Source organism: Molossus molossus, unplaced genomic scaffold (assembly GCF_014108415.1).
Source record: "Molossus molossus isolate mMolMol1 unplaced genomic scaffold, mMolMol1.p scaffold_m16_p_3, whole genome shotgun sequence".
NCBI classification, from domain to species: Eukaryota; Metazoa; Chordata; class Mammalia; order Chiroptera; family Molossidae; genus Molossus; species Molossus molossus.
Window position 1 is genome coordinate 123,577,885 of NW_023425366.1, and position 20,027 is coordinate 123,597,911.

The following is a 20,027-nucleotide window of genomic DNA, read 5'->3' on the forward strand; positions in this document are numbered from 1 at the left end:
AAAATACTAGGCCACCCTATGAAGCCTAGGAGACATAGCAACTCTGCCTAATACATAGAAACAAACACAGGGTAGCAGCCAAAATGAGGAGACAAAGAAACATGTCCCAAGTGAAGGAACAGAACAAAATTCCAGGAAAAGAACTAAACAAAATGGAGATAAGCAATCAGTCAGATGCAGAGTTCAAAACACTGATTATAAGGATGCTCAAGGACCTTTGTGAGACCTCAAGGAACTTAATGAGAACATCAATAACATAAAAAAGGATCAGTCAGAAATGAAGGATGCACTTACTGAAATAAAGAATATTTTACAGAGATCAATAGTAGAGTAGGTAAAGCCAAGAAGGAAACCATTGATTTGGAATATAAAGAAGCAAAAACCACCCAATCAGAACAGCAAAAAGAAAAGAGAATTAAAAAAATAATAATAAGGATAGTGTAAGGAGCCTCTGGGACAACTTAAAGTGTGCCAACATTCACATCATGAGGGTTCCAGAAGGAAAAGAAAGAAAGCAAGAAATAAAAACCTATTTGAAACAATAATGGTAGAAAACTTCCCTAACTTGGTGAAGGAAACAGATATACAAGTCTAGGAAGCACAGAGAGCCCCAAACAAGATGAACCCAAAGAGGCCCACACCAAGACACATCATCATCAAAATGCCAAAGGTTAAATACAAAGAGAGAATCTTAAAAGCAAGAGAAAAGCAGTTAGTTATTTTCAGATCCAAGTTCTGTTGGCAAAGCCATTGAGTGTTTCCAGTCATGGGCTGTTTTAGCAGGTATTTCTATTTCAGCAGAGCTTCCTAGCTTTTTGTTCCCTTTAAACTTGATCTTAGTTTTTTCTTTAGGTTCAGGAAGTGACTCTTTTTTGTCCTCAATAATTTAACTGCTTCATAAATTTGCTGGCTAAAGTTTTTTACATAAAATAAAAATGACAACACTGTATGTTGGCAAGAATATAGAGCAATTGGAAATCTATACATTGTTGGGAGTGGGAAATGGTACAACTACTCAGGAAAAGGGTCTGGTCTGGCAGTTTCCCATAAAATTAAATATATCTCAGACCTAAGTATTTATTCAAGGAAAGTGAACATCTGTCTCAAAAAAGACTCACATATGACTGCTCAGACCAGTTTTATTTATAAGGGCGCAACACTGGAAAGAGCCCAGGCACCATTAAAAGAATTGGTTAAACAAGCTAGTTTATTCATACGATAGATTGAGCCTTGGCAGTGGAAGGGAACCAATTCCTGATTTATACAATATAGATGAATCTCAAAGACATGTTCAGTGAAAGAATCCAGGCATTAAATAATTGGATGGCATGATTACATTTATAATGTTCTAGAACAGGCATAACTGATCTGTAGTGACAAATACCAGAATAGTGGTTCCCTCCGTGGGTAGAAATAGATGGTGTAGGCTTCTAAGTCACTGGAAAGAAGAGGGGTTAGGAACCAAAAGTTCAGAGCGCTGATCCTTTCCTCAGGATGAATGCCTGAAACCTTGCAGGACTTGCCTAGCCTCTCATGGTTCGAGAATAGAACTTTGGGAACCTTGGACTCTACCTATAGGCAGCTTGGGCTGGAAGCTTTCCTGCCAACTGGGAGCTGTGTGGCCATTCAGGTCTGGTGTGGTTCTAGTCCCCAGTACCTCATTCCTGCTTGCTGTGCACCGATAGGCATGGCGTTCTCAGAGCAGTGAGCCTGAGAAACCTTTGCCTCTGCTAGGACTGTGCTTTCTAAGAAAATTCAACTTCATAACTGGATCTGGACGTATCAATAATTTGTTGTAAAATAATAAAATGGGGTGGTTCTCCTAGGCAGGGCACTACCCAGTAGGCCAGGTGACCCTCCAGAACCCTGTCACTCATCTCAGTACTTCAGAATTGTTTCACATTGGATAGAAATGGGGTGAGATGAAAGCATTTTAAAAGTCACAAGTCACTGTTTATATGTGTGGGGAGCCCGATAGTTGGTGGAGAGGCTGAGTGTTGGAGGGCCTCGACATGTCTCTTCGCAACAGGGCCCTGCTTTCCCACTGCTGCCTGCTGGTTGCAGGGTTAGGCCCTGCCTGGTTTGGTGTATGATCTACTCCTTCCCCTCCAGACCTCATGGTCAGCTTTCTCACTGGTTTGTTGAACATTTCAACCTCAATCCCATGTGTCTGTCTGTCTCTGCAGCTACCATTTACAAAAAGTTTTAAGAAAAATACTTTATTTCTTATATATTCATTTGATGTCACTGGGGAAATAAATACCAAAGAAATAATAGTGGTTGCCTTGCCCTCGCTGGTTTGGCCTAGCGGTTAGAGCGTCGTCCCTTGGACCGAAGGGTCTCAGGTTTGAATCAGGTCAAGGGCACGTACTTGGGTTGCAGGTTCAATTCTTGGCCTGGTCATTGTGGTACAGGAGGCAACCAATCGATGTCTCTCTCTCTCTATCTCCCTCCCTTCTACTGTTCCTAAAAATCAGTGGAAAAATATCCTTGGGTAAGGATTAACAAATAAACAAAAAATAGTGGTTGCTTCTAGGGGTGGGAGGTATTGTACTTCTTGAATTGTTTGAATATTTTTTACTATGTACATATATTATCTGTTCAGTTTTTCTTCCCCCTTAAGAGAAACAGGTTTTGTGTCCAACCACAATAAGACAGAGATGGTATGATATTGTGATAATATGATGAGGGCCTAAACTAAGACCTTGGCAGGTGTGGTGGAAGAGAGGGGGCTGGATTTGAGATGAATTTCTGAGGCAAAATGAATAAAATTTGAATGGAGATGGGCGGTGGAAGATGAGCAAGGATTTCCAGCTTGGGAAGCTGGCTGGACGGTGCCATTAACCCACATCTGGAAGGCAGAGCAGTGCAAGACAAAGTGTGAGGTGTCCGATGGGGCCTCTTGGTAGAGCTGTTCAAGTGGCAGCTGGAAGTCTGAGTTGGAGCCCTGGAGAGAGGACAGAGCTGATGATACTGACTTGGAAGTTTCAGAATATGGGGGCCTGAAGCCGATGAGAATGCTCAGGGAGTGCCTAAAGAATGAGAAGAGGATCTCGGGGTGACCTTACACTGGTGTGGAGGAGGAGGGCAGCGGAAAGGCTACGCTGGTGGTGAGAGAAATAGGAGATTGGAGGCCTGGAGCTTTGGGAGGCAGCATGTGGGCAGGTGTTCAGTGCAGTGGAAAGTCCAGGAGCTAGCAGGAGATTGCTGGAGACTGAGGGAGACCCAGACTGCGATGGGGGTGAGGGATGAATGGGAGTAGAAGGAAGGATGCTGGGGCCCTGGCCGGTTTGGCTCAGCGGTTAGAGCGTCGGCCTGCGGTCCTGAGAGACCCGGGTTCGGTTCCCGCTAAGGGCGTGTACCTCGGTTGCAGTTTGTCCCCGGCCCTGGTCGGTCGTGAGGGTGGCAGCCACTCGATGTGTCCCTTCACATCGATGTTTCTCTCTCTCTCTCTGTTCCTCTCTCTCCCTCCCACTCTACCTGAACAAAAAATGGAAAAATGTCCTCGGGTGAGGATAAAAAAAAAAAAAAAAAGAAGGAAGGATGCTGGGAACTGTGTGAATAGCTCTTTCGCCATTGAGTGTGTTGTCAGCAGTGACTGTTCATAGGTGCCTTTTATCAGGTTGAGGAAGTTCCCTAGTTTGAATATTACTTTTTTAATAAACAGGATAAAAAATCCTTGCCCTCAGAGATTGGACAAGCTAGGAGAGGAGACAAATACAAAGATAATTTTAATATGATTTGGTAGGTATAGTGGTAGAGAGATGCACAAGGTATTATGGGAACAGAGAAAGGTAACTTAACCCAGACTAGGGTTAGAGAAGTAGGTGACTTGGTAGTAAGCCAGGTCTTAGAGAATAAATAGTTAAATCAGGTAGAGGATTAGGGGAGATCTGGTTGTGGGAAGAAAACAGTTAGAGGGAACAGCATGAACATAGGGCATGGAGATACGAAATTGCACGGCGTATGGTCAAAAGCATAACAGTTCAGTATTGCTGGAATATAAAGTGTGAGGCAGACAGTGGTGAGAGGTGATGGAGTCCAGGGAGAGATGGGGATGGAAGCCTGTTCATGTGTCCTGCAGCTTTGCTATTCTGACCTTTTTATTCGTTCTAATAATTGTTTAGTGGATGTAGTGGTTTAGGATTTTCTATTACAAGGTGATGTCATCTGCAAATAGAGGTAGTTTTACTTCTTCCCTTCCAATCTGGATTATTTTGTTTCATTTTATTGCCTAGTTGCCCTGGCTAGAACCTCCAGCCAGTATCGGCTTGTTTCTGATCTGGGTGAAAAGCTCTCAGTCTTTCGCCTTTCAGTGTGATGTCAACTATGGGTGTTCATAGATGCCTTTTATCAGGTTGAGGAAGTTCCCCTCTGTTCCTAGTTTGGATATTACTTTTTTAATAAACTGAAGCATAAATTTAAGAAGATATGAATATTTAAATAAATGGAGTTTACAATTTATTAGTTGGGGGCAGGTTATTCTATTCATTATGAATCTAATCTTTATGGGTATGGAGATATATTAATTGAATAACCTTTCTAAGAAAATAGGATATCATGCAGAATTTCAGCACCCTAGAAGTTTTCCTCTTGTTTTTTTTCAACCTACCTTTATCTTCAGTCATATGTTCGTTTTTGCCTAGTTACAACAACTTTGGTCTTTTTATTACCTTTTGTTATCTTTTATTCTTTTTCTAATTACCTTTTATTACATTTTATTTTCATCAATAAATTTGTCTTTCCTTAAGTCAGATTTTTCTTTAGTAGTTCATTTCTCTTCCCTCTATTATAAAAAAGTAACTAACAATGCTTTTTTTTTTTTTTTTTATCCTCATCCGAGGACATTTCGCCGTTTATCTTTAGATAGATTAGGAGGGAAGGGGAGAGAGAGAGAGAAACATCGATGTGAAAGAGACACATCAACTGGTTGCCTCCCGCACAACCCTGGTCAGGGCTGGGGACAAACCGTAACTGAGGTACGTGCCCTAGGCTGGAATCGAACCCAGGTCTCATTGGTCCGCGGGCCAACGCACTAACCGCTGAGCCAAACTGGCCAGGTCAGTAACAATGCTTTATGACATGGAAAGTGTCTTAATCTTAAATCTTATTTGAATCCCCATTTTACAGATTTTTTAAAATGGAGCCCAGAACGCTTAAATCATTTGTCAGCAGAGCTGGGATTAGGGCGCGCTGCTTTTGGAAGTGACTCAATAAGTATTCCTTGACTTGATTGAACATACTGAAGATAAACACCATAGCTTGGGGTAGTTGCAGGACTGCTTGCCACTGCATTCATTTCTTAGGGCTGCTCTACCATATTATCACAAACTGGGTTGCTTAAAACAACAGAAATGTACTCTCTCACAGTTCTAGAATTCCAAAATCAAGGGATTGGCTTGGTTCTAAAATCAAGGAAGGGGTTTCTTCTTGGGTGCTCAGAAGGAGAATCTGTTCCGTGCCTCTCTCTCAGTTGCTAGTGGTGGCCAACAATCCTTGGCAGTAATCCTTAATTTGTAGCTGCCTGACTCCAGTCTCTGCCTCTGTCATGTGGCTGTCTTCTCTGAGTGTGTCCCTCTTTTCTCTTCTTATAAGGACACCAGTCATGTTGGATTAAGGGCCTATCCCTATTAGGGGTTAGGACTTCAACATAATCTTTTTTGAGGGCACAGTAGTTTATTTTTTTATTTATTAGTTTTTTTCTTTATTGATTTTAGAGAGAAGAAGGGAGAGGGACAGAGATAGAAACATCGATGAGAGAGAACATCAGCTGGCTGCCTCCTGCATGCCCCCAACTGGGGATTGGGCCTACCACCTGGGCATGTGCCCTGGGAATTGAACCGGCGACCCCTTGGTTCATGGGACCAACGCTCAATACACTGAACCACACCAGCCGGGCTAGGGCACAGTAGTTTAATCCATAACAGCAACTAATAAGTTTCTCCTCTTTTCCCCCTCCATCCTAGGTGCCCAGGTACCATGGCTCTCGTGTCTGCTGATTCCCGTATTGCAGAACTTCTCACAGAGCTCCATCAGCTGATCAAACAAACGCAGGTAAAGGCCACAGCCCTCCATTCCTAGATGGGAACATGTGCTGCGATGCTGAGCCGTGGAGGGATGGGTCGGGGTTGTGTTCAGAAAGATTGGACATGCAGGAACCAAGATGATGTCATGAAGGTAAGAGGAAGAGGGTAGGACTCCCATTCCTGTTGGATTATCCATCATCATGTGCAGGATCTCACAATTCTTTGTTTATTAACAACTATATCGAGATATAATTCACATACTATACAATTCACCCATTTAAAGTATATAATCCAGGGGATTTTGGTATATTCAGAGTTGTGCATATCAAATGATCAATTTCAGAACATTTCACTGCTTGCCAGAAGTGCCTTATATTCAATAGCAGTTACTTCTTGTTTCTTTTACCCCAACCCAGGTAAACAAACATACTCTTTTGCGGCAAGATAGTCCAAGGTTAGAGGTTCTCTCTCAGAATTTGTTCAGAGGCCAAACCTTTTTGAAATGTGAAGGGTTTGAAAACCAAGGCTTGCTAAGTTCATCTTTTACTGCATAAACCACCCCCCGGCCCTTGGCCTAGGCTCTCTTACAGCAAAGCAATATTTGAGCATCTGTCTTTAGTATAACATTTATATCATGGATACGCAATAACATCAGTATGAACATGCCTGACATTTGGAGGAGCCTGTGTGGGGTAGAGATAAACTTAGAGAAACAACGAATCTGTACTTAGAGCCATTGCATCCATTTTCATATTGTTGAACTAATTTGATGACTCATTTCCCCCTTCACCTACCACTGTTTGTACATTCTGATAAATTTGTGTAGAAATATTTAGCATTTAGCTGATGATTAGTGAAATCTAGTTCCTGCTTAGGCCACTCGTTTTCTTTTTTTTTTTTATCCTTACCCGAGGACATTTTTCGATATTTTGTTCAGATAGAGTGGGAGGGAGAGAGAGAGAGAGAGAAACATCGACATGAAAGGGACACATCAAGTGGTTGCCACCCGCACAACCCGACCAGGGCCGGGGACAAACTGCAACCGAGATACGTGCCCTTAGCGGGAACCGAACCTGGGTCTCTCTGGACCACAGGCCAACGCTCTAACCGCTGAGTCAAACCGGCCAGGGCAGGCCACTAATTTTCCATCAGTATTACACTCATAGAAGGCTTTAACTCAGTGTCCTAATACAGTTGGTCATCAGTATCAGTGTTGCATCACTTATTTACATGAGGTTGTTGAATCTTACCAACAGTGCCATGTGTTATACTACAGTGAAGTATGGTCGTGGTAAAATTCAGTTTCACTATGGAACAAATCATTAAGAATTACAGGGCTCTGTTATGTCTTCCCAACAGAATCAGCCTTGCTCATTTACCAGATACTGGTATGGATAGGCTTTATGACAGTTGGCCATAATTCAGTTATTTTTGGGTTCCAAGTCAGCTGGAGATAAAGCCAGTCACCCTGTCTCAGCTCAAGGCTTGTACCGAGCCTGGTTTCCATCGTGTGCTCTTATATAGCAGGGCCGACCTCCCTTCTAAGGGGAGGATGGTGGTATTCAGAGTACAAGTCCTATCTCTGCCAACTGTACTTCAGGATATGTCTTTTTTTAAAATTGATTTGTTTTGTTTTGTTTTGTTTTGTTTTAGAGATAGAGGAACGAAGAGGGAGAGAGAGAGAAACATCGATGAGAGAGAACATTAATCGGCCACCTCCTGCATGTCCCCCAACTGGGGATCGGGCCTACAACCTGGGCATGTGCCCTGACAGGGCGAACCAGCAATGTCTTAGTGCATAGGTCAGTGCTCAACCACTGAGCAACACTGGCTGGGCAGGATATATCTTATTTTGATCAATTCTTGGGTCAGGGGTAGTCATGGTGCATCCATGTACTTACAAGTGCCCCTAGGCGGCTTCCATAGATGTGGAGGTCCAGAATATCCCATAGTTGTACCCCTTGGGGCTCAGCAGACAGTATGGAGAGCCTTTGCCCTGTGGCTATGTTAGCTTCCACCTGTATTAAAATAGGAGGCCGACCGAGGTGGTCAGAGTACAAGCCCTTCCCTAACAACAGATGGTTCCTAGACTAGCATTATTTGTTGAGTTGGCCTAAACCACTTTACTAAAGCTTCATCATCTCTCCAGCTGACTCCCATCCCTTCCCTTCCTCTTGCAAGAGAACTCACTTCAGTCAGATTTTTCTGATTAACACATTTTCCCCCTGAATGCTGCTTCTCATTAAAAGTGCATTTAGTTGTCCCACAACATGCACACCCTTTTCTGACTGTGGACCAGTGTTGCTTACTCCGCCCTGCATTTTGTTGCCACCATATGCTAATGGTCTGGGTGTAGTTAGGATATGTATTTGTACCCAAAAGTGTTGGGTGTCCCATACTAGGGTTAGATGTGTGGTCATCACACCTGGAAGTAACTTAGCCTGAGACTATCATAAAGCCTTTCCAAACCTCCTTCATCTCTGGGTGGGGCTGTTCCCCAGGGGAATTTGGACCCAGCAGGTGGTACCTAGTGTTTTATTCCTATCAGAAACCCATTTTCTCCCCTGTTCTTTTTAATAGTTGTTCACTCACCAAAACAAGGGTGGTGTGTATTTGTGCATAGCACACTGCAGCATATTGGGCGTGCACCACTGTATTTTGTCCATTATACCTTTCTCAGCATTCCGTCACCCAAGTTTAGTTACACGGTGATCAGTCTGCTAAGGGTCGTAACTGCACAGTCCAGGATGGAGCAGTTCCCAGAAATTCCTTCACAGACGATATCCTTTGTAGTGGGCTGTAACCTGAAAACTAAGAGTGAAAACACACTGTAAGGTAAAACAAAAGAGTAAAAATATAAGGGGTTTGGAGGAAGGGAGGGATGAATGGGGGAGCTCAGAGGATTGTTGGGGGGTTGAAACTATTCTGTATGATACTGTAATGATGGGCACATAATCTTATGTATTTGTCAAAACCCATGGAATGTACAACACAGAAAGTGAACCCTAATGTAATCTATGGACTTTATTTTATTTATTTATTCATTTTATTTTTTTTATCCTCACCCGAGGACATTTTTGCATTTATCTTCAGGTAGAGCGGGAGGGAAAGAGGGAGGAAGAGAGAGAGAGAAACATCGATGTGAGAGAGATGCATCGAGTGGTTGCCACCCACATGACCTCAAACAGGGCCAGGGACAAACTGCAACCGAGGCACATGCCCTTAACAGGAACCAAATCCGGGACTCTCTGGCCCACGCGGGCCGACGCTCTAACCACTGAGCCAAACTGGCCAGAGCTATTTATTTATTTTTAACTTATCTTTATTGTTGAATGTATTACAGATGTTCCTCCTTCTTTCTCCCATTGACTCCCTCCTGCCTTCCCCACACTATTGTCTGTGTCCATTGATTATGCATATATGCATGTAAGTTCTTTGATTTCTCTCTTCCTCCCCTCCCATCCCCCCTTCTCTTTGAGGTTCATCAGTCTAACAACCAATTTGTACTTCTTAATCCCTTCACCTTTTTCACCCATCCCTCTAACCCCCCTCCTATCTGTCAACCAACGAAGAGTTCTCTGTGTCTGTGATTCTGTTTCTGTTCTATTTGTATTTTGTTTGTAGATTCAATTGTTGATAGATACGTTTTGTTTTTGTTTTTTTGGTACGTGCCCCTAGCAGGAACTGAACCCAGGACTCTCTGGTCCCATAGGCTGATGCTCCAACTGCTGAGCCAAACCAGCCAGGGCGATAGATATATATTTATTGTTCATATTTTTGTTCATTTTTAAGAAGACCCATCAACATTTTGTATAATATTGGTTTGGTGGTGATGAACTCCTTTAGCTTTTTCTTCTCTGGGAAGCTCTTTATATGTGTATTGATTCTAAATGATGGCTTTGCAGGATAGAGTGATCTTGGTTGTAGGTCCTTGCTTTTCATCATTTTGAATATTTCTTGCCACTCCCTTCTGGCCTACAAAGTTTCTTTTAAGAAATTGGCCTGACAGTCTTATGGGAGCTCTGTTGTAGGTAACTAACTGCTTTTCTCTTGTTGCTTTTAAGATTCTCTCTTAGGCCCTGGCCAGTTTGGCTCAGTGGTTAGAGCTTCAGCCTGTGAACTAGAGAGTCCTGGGTTCAGTTCCCACTAAGGGCACATACCTTGGTTGCAGTTTGTCCCTGGCCCCGGTTGGGGTCAGGTAGGTGCAACCAGTCGATGTGTCTCTCCTCATCAATGTTTCTCTCTTCCCCCCGCCTCTCCCTTCCACTCTATCTAAAGATAAATGCAAAAAAAAATGTCCTCAGGTGAGGGTAAAAAAAATATATTCTCTCTTTGTCTTTTAATGATGATGTGTCTTGGTGTAAACCTCTTTGGGTTCATCTTTTTTTTTTTTTTTTTTTTTTGTGGTATGTGCCCCTAGCAGGAACCGAACCTGAGACTCTCTGGTCCACAGGTCAATACTCAACTGCTGAGCCAAACTGGCCAGGGCTCTTTGGGTTCATCTTGTTTGGGACTCTGTGCTTCCTGGACTTATATGTCTGTTTTCTTCACCAAGTAACGGAGTTTTCTGTCATTATTTTTTCAAATAGTTTCAATTTCTTGCTCTCCCTCTTCTCCTTCCTCATTTTGGTGTATGGGGGGGTATTTTTTCTTTTTACTGTTCTGATTGGGTGCTTTTTGCTTCTTTATATTCCAAATCAATGGTTTGCTCTTTGGTTTCACCTGCTCTACTATTGATTTCTTGTAAATTATTCTTTATTTCACCTAGTGCATCTTTTGTTTCTGACTATCCTTCTTTATGCTCTTGAAGTCCTCACTAAATTCCTTGAAGTTCTCACTAAATTCCTTCAGCATCCTTATAACCAGTGCTTTGAACTCTGCGTCTGTTAGATTGCTTATCTCCATTTCATTTGATTCTTTTCCTGGTGTTTTGTTCTATTCTTTCATTTGGGACATGTTTCTTTGTCTCCTCATTTTGGCTGCTTCCCTGTGTTTATTTCTATGTATTAGGCAGAGTTGCTGTGTCTCCTAGGCTTCGTAGGATGGCCTATTGTTGTAGGTGTCCTGTAAGGTCCAGTGGCACAGCCTCCCTGATCAGCCCAGCTGGTGCACCCCTAATGTGGACTGTACACCCTTCTGTTGTAATTGAGTCTTGATTGCTGTTGGCATGTCAATGGGAGGGTTTTACTCAGGCTGATAAGCTGCAAAGACTGGCTGTGCCCACTGACCACTGGCTTCTGACTACCTTGGAGGTGGTGGTGATTCGATGTGGTCTGAAGCTGTCCACTGAGTGTGCTGGTTCTGGGGCAAGGTCAGCCTCTGCTTGTGTTCTATCCAGGGCCACCCGGCGTAAGATACGAAGTGATCTGCAGATGGCTGCTTCTTGTGCTGGGCTTAGAGGTGCCCAGGCAAAGCCAAGTTGTGAACCAAAGCTGGCTGCTTCTAGTGCCAGGCCTGGGGCCACCTAACAAGAGGTTTGGGGCTCCCTGAGACCAGATGCTGCTTGTTTGAGAGATTTTAGGAAACTCTGAAGCAGGATCCAAGACAGGCCAATCCTATGGTAAAGCCACTGGAAACAGCTTGAATGGGACTGAAGCTTGGGTGGGGCGGGGCCTCAGGGAGTCACCAGGGTGTGGCAAACAGTGTGAGCCAGGTTGCTGGAGTCCCAGATATGGTGCCCATTTCCTGGGCCTGTGGGGGAAGGGCTCACCAAAGGAACAACAGTCTCCGCATGTCTGTCCATCTGTCCAGGAGAAAGCCCCCTCTCCAGCTTTCACCCCAATGCCAAACAGCTCAGTTCTTCCCTGTATGTGTCTGGTGCCTTTCGTGCTGCCTTCCCTGCTCTGGAGCCCAGAGGGCCTAGTAAGCCCATGCATGTCCTTTAAGAGAAACTGCCTGGGACTCCAGCGACCTCAGCCACAGTTCCCACTGATTCTTACAGCCAGAAGTGATGGGGACTTCTCTTCCTGGCACCCTGAGCTGGGCGCCTGGTGTGGGACTGGGACCCCTCACTCCTCAGGGAGGACCTTCTCAGCCAAGGTATCCTCCTGATTTTATCCGCCACACGTGGGTGTGGGACCAGCCCATTCGCGCCATGGCCCCTCCTACCAGTCTCCATGTGGCTTCTTTAATTTCGTAGTTGTAGGACTTCCATCCAGCTCAGTTTCAGGCGGTTCTGAATGATGGTTTTTCTGTAGTTTAGTTGTCATTTTGATGAGGTTGTGGGAGGAGGTGAGTACCGCGTTTACCTACACCACCATCCTGACCAGAAGGGTTTTTTTTTTTTAATCCTCACCCGAGGACATTCTTCCATTTTTTGTTCAGATAGAGTGGGAGGGAAAGAGAGAGAGAGAGAGAGAGAGAAACATCGAAGTGAAAGGGACACATCGAGTGGCTGCCACCCGCACGACCAACCAGATCCAGGGACAAACTGCAACCGAAGTACGTGCCCTTAGCGGGAACAAACCCAGGTCTCTCTGGACTGCAGGCCAACACTCTAACCGCTGAGCCAAACCGGCCAAGGCTGACCAGAAGTTTTAATCTATGGACTTTAGTTAAAAATTATAAGTATTGGTTAATTAACTGTGACAAATGTAGCACACTGATGCAAGAGGTTACTGAGGTGAAACTGTACAGGGTTCCAGAAGCAGGTTTATGGGAACTCTCTCTGTTGTAGACCAAGAGACAGACCAGACTCAGACTCCGAACTGGGTTCAAATTAAGCGAGCTTTATAAGCCGCGCGGCGACTGTCCCATCCTACGCAGAGGAGAGAGCAGCCCGAGCTCCGGGGGAGGGCTGCTTATACAGTTGTCTTAGCCCTAGTTAAGAAATTGGGCTAAAGGTTTGTGAGCAAACAAGCAGGTACAGAAGCAGATATCTGTGGTTAGCCATTACGTCTGAGGGATGAATTAACTATAAAGTGGGTTAACTCTGGCTAATGTATATCTCCTTCCTTCCTTTCTTTTTTTTTTTTTAATCCTCACCCGAGGACATTTTTTCATTTTTGTTCAGATAGAGTGGGAGGGAGAGAGCGGAACAGAGAGAGAGAAACATGACATGAAAGGGACACATCGAGTGGCCACCACCCTCACAACCCAACCAGGGCCGGAGACTAACTGCAACCAAGATACGTGCCCTTAGTGGGAACCGAACCCCAGTCTCTCTGGACCGCAGGCCAACGTTCTAACCACTGCGCCAAACTGGCCAGGGCTCTCCTTCCTTTGTTAATGGAAAAATGTTTACTGTATGTTCACATCACATGTGTTTGTCCTTCGTATCTCTACCATCTGCTCAAATTTTCTGTAAACCTAAAAGTGCTCTAAAAATAGTTTATTAATAAAATTTTAAAGCTAAAGAAAAAGAAAATACTGGCACATTGTTAGAATTCCATTCCGTCATGAGCAGTTAGTCCAGTGTATCATCACACCATAACCAAAATGTCTCTTAGAGGGATGCCACTCAGGATTCAAGCTCCCATTTGATTGTCAGTTCTAAAAGCAGGAGTGGTGTTGGCAAATATACGGCTTCACCCTTCTGGGCATCTGAGTTAAGAGCCAATAGTAATCTCTTACTGAGTCTATCTTGAGGTATTAATATAATATTGAATTTACAGCATTGCATAACCCATTCATTCTTTTACCCTCAGCTGCTCTTTCTCCTTCTCTTCATTTGTCATTGATTTTTTTTTTTTTACCCAAACTTTTACACCCTTGAAAGGATGTTAGGTTCAACCACTGTGCTGGTCCAGATTGCAGCATCAATGTTAGTCTAGCAGGAGTCATGTCCTGTCTCCTTCCCACCCCCTGCTCTGCCATTCCCATTCATGTAGGATAGGGTCACATAGGTACAGAACTGGTGGGCCATTTCACCCACTGGGCAGTATAGCTGTGCTCACCATTAACTCCATTTTGCCAGGCACTTAGAAATTCTGGGACTTGTCCCTGTTTCTGGCACCTTCAGTTGCAGCTGTGGTCCCAGGACCACTGATGTAGGGAAGAATTGTACCAGCATCCTTCCCCATCCTCTTCCCCAGGTGAATTGGTCATAGATGTACGTGTTAATTTCTGGACTCTCAGCTCTAGTCCGTTGCTCTATATACCAACATCACACCTATAGCTTTGACAACTGTAGCTTTGTAGTAAATTTGGAAATCAGGAAATGTGAGTCATCCAATGTTTCTGTTTTTCTTTTTCAAGCTTGTTTTGGCTATTCTGGGTTACTTGAATTTCCATATGAATTTTAGAATAAGCTTGTCAATTTCTGCAAAGAAGTCAGCTGGAATTTTGATGGGGATTGTATTAAATCTATAGATCATTTTGTCTTTTCTGATGAAGGAGAGTCATTAAATCTATAGTTTATGATTTAACATCAATGCCTTTTGTAATGCTTTTGCATTAGTAAGGGGGGGGAATCCTTTTGAACTGGTCCTGAGTTTGGATCTAGAAAATGAGGACCATGTTTATGGGCCTCTGGCCTAGGGTACAGGGTGCCCCAGCAGGATGAAGGGCCTTCCTTCTATCTTGTTGACCTCTTTGCAGGAAGAGCGTTCGAGGAGTGAACACAACCTAGTGAACATCCAGAAGACCCACGAGCGAATGCAGACAGAGAACAAGAGTGAGTAGCTGGGCTCAGGAGAGAAGGCGGATGAGAAGTGGGTGTGGGCCCAGACTGGAAACTGGCTGCTATCCTTTTCCAAAGGGACTTTTGCATGTATCTGCATAACCCAAAATGAGCTGTTCCTTAGGCCAGAGGGACAGTTTCCCTTAGGCTGGGTGACCTTAGGAGACTGCCTAGCACTAAGGAATCTTAAAATCCCCCAACTCTAGGGACTAGAAAGTCAGTGAAATGAGGCTGCATCTAGGGAAACACTGTAGAGCACACAAGCACCCTGATTAGCTGGTGTTTTTTAGAGCGCTTTCCTCCTGGGGTGTCCTGAGGCCCTCGGATGGCCAGCCTCCTGGCCCTGTGCTTTCCAGCTCTGAGCAGCTTTGAGAATTGTTTTCTGTTTTCCCATGTGCTGAGAAATACTTTCTGTGTGTATCATGCTACGGCAAAGGTGAGAAAGTCCTGCCTCAGACGTAGTGATGGCATTTGTACCATATGAAAGTGGGAGCTCAGGGAGCACTTCTGAGCCAGTAAAGCTTCTGCCTCAGGGCGCGACTTCTCTGTGCCTCCCAAGGTCTGCTTCTGGTCCTGGAAGCAGTGCCGCATTCCTGCCAGCTGCCCCTTGCCCACACCTTTCTCCCTGTGCTTGCTCTGCAGTCTCTCCCTATTACCGGACAAAGCTGCGTGGCCTCTATACAACCGCCAAAGCCGATGCAGAGGCTGAGTGCAAGTGAGTACCAGCCGCCGCCGGCCATCACCTCCCTTGACCTCCCTGCCTTGCCCAGGTTCTGGGCTGCAGGAACCTGGAGACCATGGCCCCAGCCTGCCTTCCTGCCACCGATGAACCTCTCCCGTGGGGCCGCCTTCCCTAGAACCCGCTTCTAGGCGCCCTCTCCCCTAACCCTGCTGTTTTATAGATGGCAGCAAGGCAGGGTCAGGTCCCAGCACTGCCCTTTACGAGTCACATTACCTTGGGCAATCACTTCAGTGGAGACTTAGTTGCTCCATCATTAAAATGGGGATAATAACTACCTGTAGAATTGTCCACATAAGTGAGATTATGTATATAAAGTGCCAAAGATGAGTATTTTTCAAACTGTTATGACTAACATAACTCACATTAGGAAGTGCATCTTCTATTGTGGTATAATAATAACAACAATAAAAATTCTGTGTGGCCAGGTATGTTCCAAATACTTTATATATTTACTTCATTTAACCCTTAGAGCAACCCTAAAATGGGGGTGACCCCCATTTAACAGATGAGGAAACTGAAACACCAGAGTTGTATAATCTACCAAAAGTCACAAATAGTAAGTGGGGAAGCCCACTTTTAAACCCGAAGTCTATATTTAATACCATGTGTAACGATGCCTTTCCACAGTACACATTTATTTTATATGCACATATATCATGGAATTGGAATAAGAACTATAGTTCTTACTGTTACTATTATGTAGTCTGTTCTGTTTCATTTACTTTTTTATCCTCCCCCGAGGACATTTTTTTTTTTTTTTTCATTTATCTTCAGATAGAGCAGGAGGGAGAGAGGGGGTAAAGAGAGAGAGAAACATTGATGTGAGAGAGACACATCTACTGGTTGACACCCACATGACCCCAATCGGGGCTGAGACAAACTGCAACCAAGGTACGTGCCCAGGAACCGAACTTAGGACTCTCTGGTCCGCGGACCAATGCTGTAACCACTGAGCCAAACCGGCCAGGGCTACTCTCCCCCACTTTTATTGGTTTTAGAGAGAGAGGAAGTGAGAGGGGGAGAGATAGAAACATCGACGAGAGAAAACATCGATTCATTTACTTTTTTAAATGCTGTTTATTACCCAAGAAACTAATTTTATGACTCACTAACAAGTCATAGCCTACAGTTTACATTACATTGCCTTGCACATGTGGATGGTGGCTAATATGCAGGGCCCAATGCAGTGACAGCCATGCGCCAGAGTTGGCACCCTGAGGATTACTGGAGGCTCCAGGGCTCTTCTGTCCTCCTCTCTTCCCCTTGCTCGTGGTCCCATGTATTCTTTGCCTGCTGTCAGTCATTCTGCAGACCTTTACTGGTGCTACCCGGCGCCTGGCACTGGGCAGTCCCCATATAGAGACATAGGATAGTAAGGATGCAAGGATCCTGCCTTCAAGGGCAAGCAAGCCAAAAAAGAAAGATTAGAGGACAGTGTAGTTGGTGGGCCAGCAGAGAAGGGGCTCACTGTGTTTGGGGATCTGGGACGGCCTTAGAGAGGAGGACAGGCTTGAGTTGGGGATCAGTAGACAAGGCAGAGAGGACAGTGTGCAAAGGCTATGGAGGAGAACCTGTGGGGCATGTGCATTTGGGAAATAAGAAGTAGTCCAGTATGGCTGGGGAAGGGGAGGGCAGAAATGTGGAGGGCCTCCAGTACCTGGACTTTATCCTGGAGGTGATAGGGAGCCAATGGAGATGTAAAAGCAGGAGAAAAACCCTGGATGCTGCGTGGAGGGGAGACTGGGTGAGATTGAAGGCTAGTTAGGAGACCAGGTAAGAGATCCTGATGGAGTTGGGCTAAGACAGTGGCAATGGGAATGGATAAACAAGAGTGAGTTCTGGGACAGTTTCTGAGTTCAAATTGAGGACCAGTTGGAAGTGAAGTTGAAGACTCCAAGGTTTTTAGCTTGGACAGAGGGATCTGGTAGGGCTCCCTATGCCAGGCTGGGGAGCAGAACAAAAGTGTGGGGCCCACTTGGGGAGGAGACAGAGAATTTGATTGGAGGCATTGCCTTCTTGGCTCTCTAGCCCACCCTTCCTCACCCCACCTTTCGATTTGTAGATTTCTCATATGGCCAAAGTCCGGCCCTTTCCCAATCATCTGGGTTTGCATAAGTCAGAGTGACTTCATGCTCATTTGAGGGTAAAAGGCAAACTGTCTCTTCCCAGCTTAACTGGTGACAAAGTAAGGTGACAGCTTCTGAAACAGTTTTGGTGTGAGCTCTTCTCTGGCATTGACTCACCCAGAGCTAAGCTTGGTTTATAACTGCAGGTCCCAACTTCTTGCACTTCTGCTGCGTTTCATTTTTACAGACGCTCAAGCTCACATGTGTTCATTGCTAAACCCCGAGTGAGGCTTCCCCAGCACCTAATGCTGTGTGTGCTGGGCAAGGAAGAACAGGTGAGGTAGCAAGGACGCCAGCCCTGCCTGCAGGGGACGCCACAGCCTGGGGAGGACACACAGTCACGCCCCCTGCAGCACTGGCCCAGGCCTGCAGCATGCACCGGCTCCCTTTCTGAGTAGGTGAATTAAGACCATCCAAGCCCTGGCCGGTTTGGCTCAGCGGTTAGAGCGTGGGCCCGCAGACCAGAGAGACCCGGGCTCGGTTCCCGCTAAGGGCACGCACCTCAGTTGCAGTTTGTCCCCGCCCAGTTGGGGTCGGGTGAGTGGCAACCACTCGATGTGTCTCTCTCACGTGGATGTTTCTCTCTCTCTTCCTCCTGCTCCATCTGAAAATAAATGCAAAAAAATGTTCTCAGGTGAGAATTGAAAAAAAGAAAAAGACCGACCGGAAACTTGAGAGGCACCAAGAGCCGGCTTTAGGAACTAGCCCAACTCCTGAGACCTGAGAGGTGGTGGTGTTCTTTCTACCGTGTGCGCCACAGCTGCCGCCCACCTGCTTTTCCTCCTCCTGCTCTTCAGAGAGTGGAAAGGAGTCCCTGTTCTTCATTTAACAATCCTCACTCTGTCAGAAAGGCCTTGAAGTAGCATACTGGCTGCAGGAGTCACAGGGAAACAAGCTCCGAGACCTCACTTTCCACCCTGGCTGGGTGCTCAGCTAGGTGGAGCATGGTCCCTTGCACCAAAAGGTTGTGGGTTCAGTCCTGGGTCGGGGCATGAATGGGAAGCAACCAATTCATGTTTCTCACATTGATGTTCCCCGCCCCCCATTCCCTCTCTTTCTAAAAATCAATAAGAACATATCCTCTAGTGAGGATTTAAAATTATATATATATATAAATATCTCACTTTCCATATTGCAGTGGGAGACAGGTAGCCGGGTGGGAACAAGGTATTTACTAACATTAGTTTGAAAGGCATTTCTCTGTAAGAGCACAGTGAGCGGCATGGGGATAGTGTGTAACACTGACTAGAGATAGTGGGTAACAGCCTCAGTCACTCAGTGTGCCAGCTAGGGAAGGTAGCTTAGGGAGTGGCTAAACCAGTGCATGCAGAGGTATAATTTAATTTTTTTCTTTTTATTGATTTTAGAGAGAGAGGAAGGGAGAGGGAGAGAGATAGAAACATCAGTGAGAGAGAACATCGATTGACCGCCTCCTGCATGCCCCCCACTGAGGATTGGGCCCACAGCCTGGGCATGTGCCCTGACCAGGAATTGAACCAGACTGGGAATCGAACCAGTGACCTCTTGGTGCATGGGTTGATGTTCAACCACTGAGCCACACCAGCCAGGCGTACTTTATTACTCCAAGGGCCAAATGATTCACGGGCTGAAATGTCAAGTGCCTGGAGGAGAGCGTGAATGCCTAGTCCATCTTTCCGAGCCAGGCACTGGGGCCTGGGCAGTAGACCACTTGCTGGTGGGCACCTGCAACGTGGCTGTTGGTCCATGTTGCTGAGTGTTTGGTCTTGACACATTGCAGGAGTGTCAGCTGTCCCTCCTCACCCCTGACACAGACCACCTAGAGTTGGGCACAGAAGCCATGTGCCTGAGAAGCTAATGTCTATTACCCTGATCCTCCTGTTGCAGCACCGCCGCACTGCGTCCTGGCAGAGGCATGCCGAGGCAGCAGGGCTGCTGCAGGCTCCTTCTGCTGGAGGTGGGCAGAGGCAAGGGTATGGGTAGGCAGCTCCTGCTAGTTCCACCTGGATTGTGCCCTGGGCTTAGCTGCTTTGTGTCTAGCTTTGCAAACACAACTCCAACTATTTGAGCAAGAGAGAAGGCCCAAAAATAATTATTTTTTTCCCTTGTCTTTGTACAATGTCTCCCTGATCGAATAATGGCACTGAATTTGTATGCAGCAGTATTGGAGTATTTTAAAGGGTGCACAGCATTTTAGCCCCTTACTACTGGCCAGCAGGGAGGTACTGAGGTTGGGAGGAGGAAGGTTAGAGCTTGGCTGAACTCGACAGGATGTCAGCCAGAAAGAAGGCCTTCCTTAGCTGTCGCAGGTGAAGTAGGCTTGGGGTGGCACCATCCCTGAGCATTGCTGCCAGGGAATCTCTAGAACATGGAATTACATTCCTCTCCTGGAGATTCACAATGCCAATTAAAGTATCAAAGGCTCTGCTAAGTTCTGCAAACAATTTCTTTAACTCAGTATTTCACAAACTTGCTTGGTAGTGGAATATGTTTACATGCTGGTTCTCAAGTCTGGCTGCACCTAAAGGTTTTGG

General features: G+C 45.5%; 1 protein-coding gene across 3 annotated transcripts in view; it reads left to right on the forward strand.

Moving 5' to 3' along the window:
* The window catches only part of SGF29 (SAGA complex associated factor 29), a 36,621-nt gene that overhangs the window by 11,047 nt on the left and 5,547 nt on the right, over positions 1-20,027 (forward strand). For all 3 annotated transcript variants that reach the window (XM_036280047.1, XM_036280049.1, XM_036280048.1), the window contains exons 2-4: positions 5,967-6,054; positions 14,565-14,640; positions 15,289-15,361. In XM_036280047.1, the coding sequence (XP_036135940.1) occupies positions 5,980-6,054; positions 14,565-14,640; positions 15,289-15,361 (224 nt within the window). In that variant the 5' untranslated portion in view covers positions 5,967-5,979. The remainder of the gene's footprint in view (positions 1-5,966; positions 6,055-14,564; positions 14,641-15,288; positions 15,362-20,027) is intronic.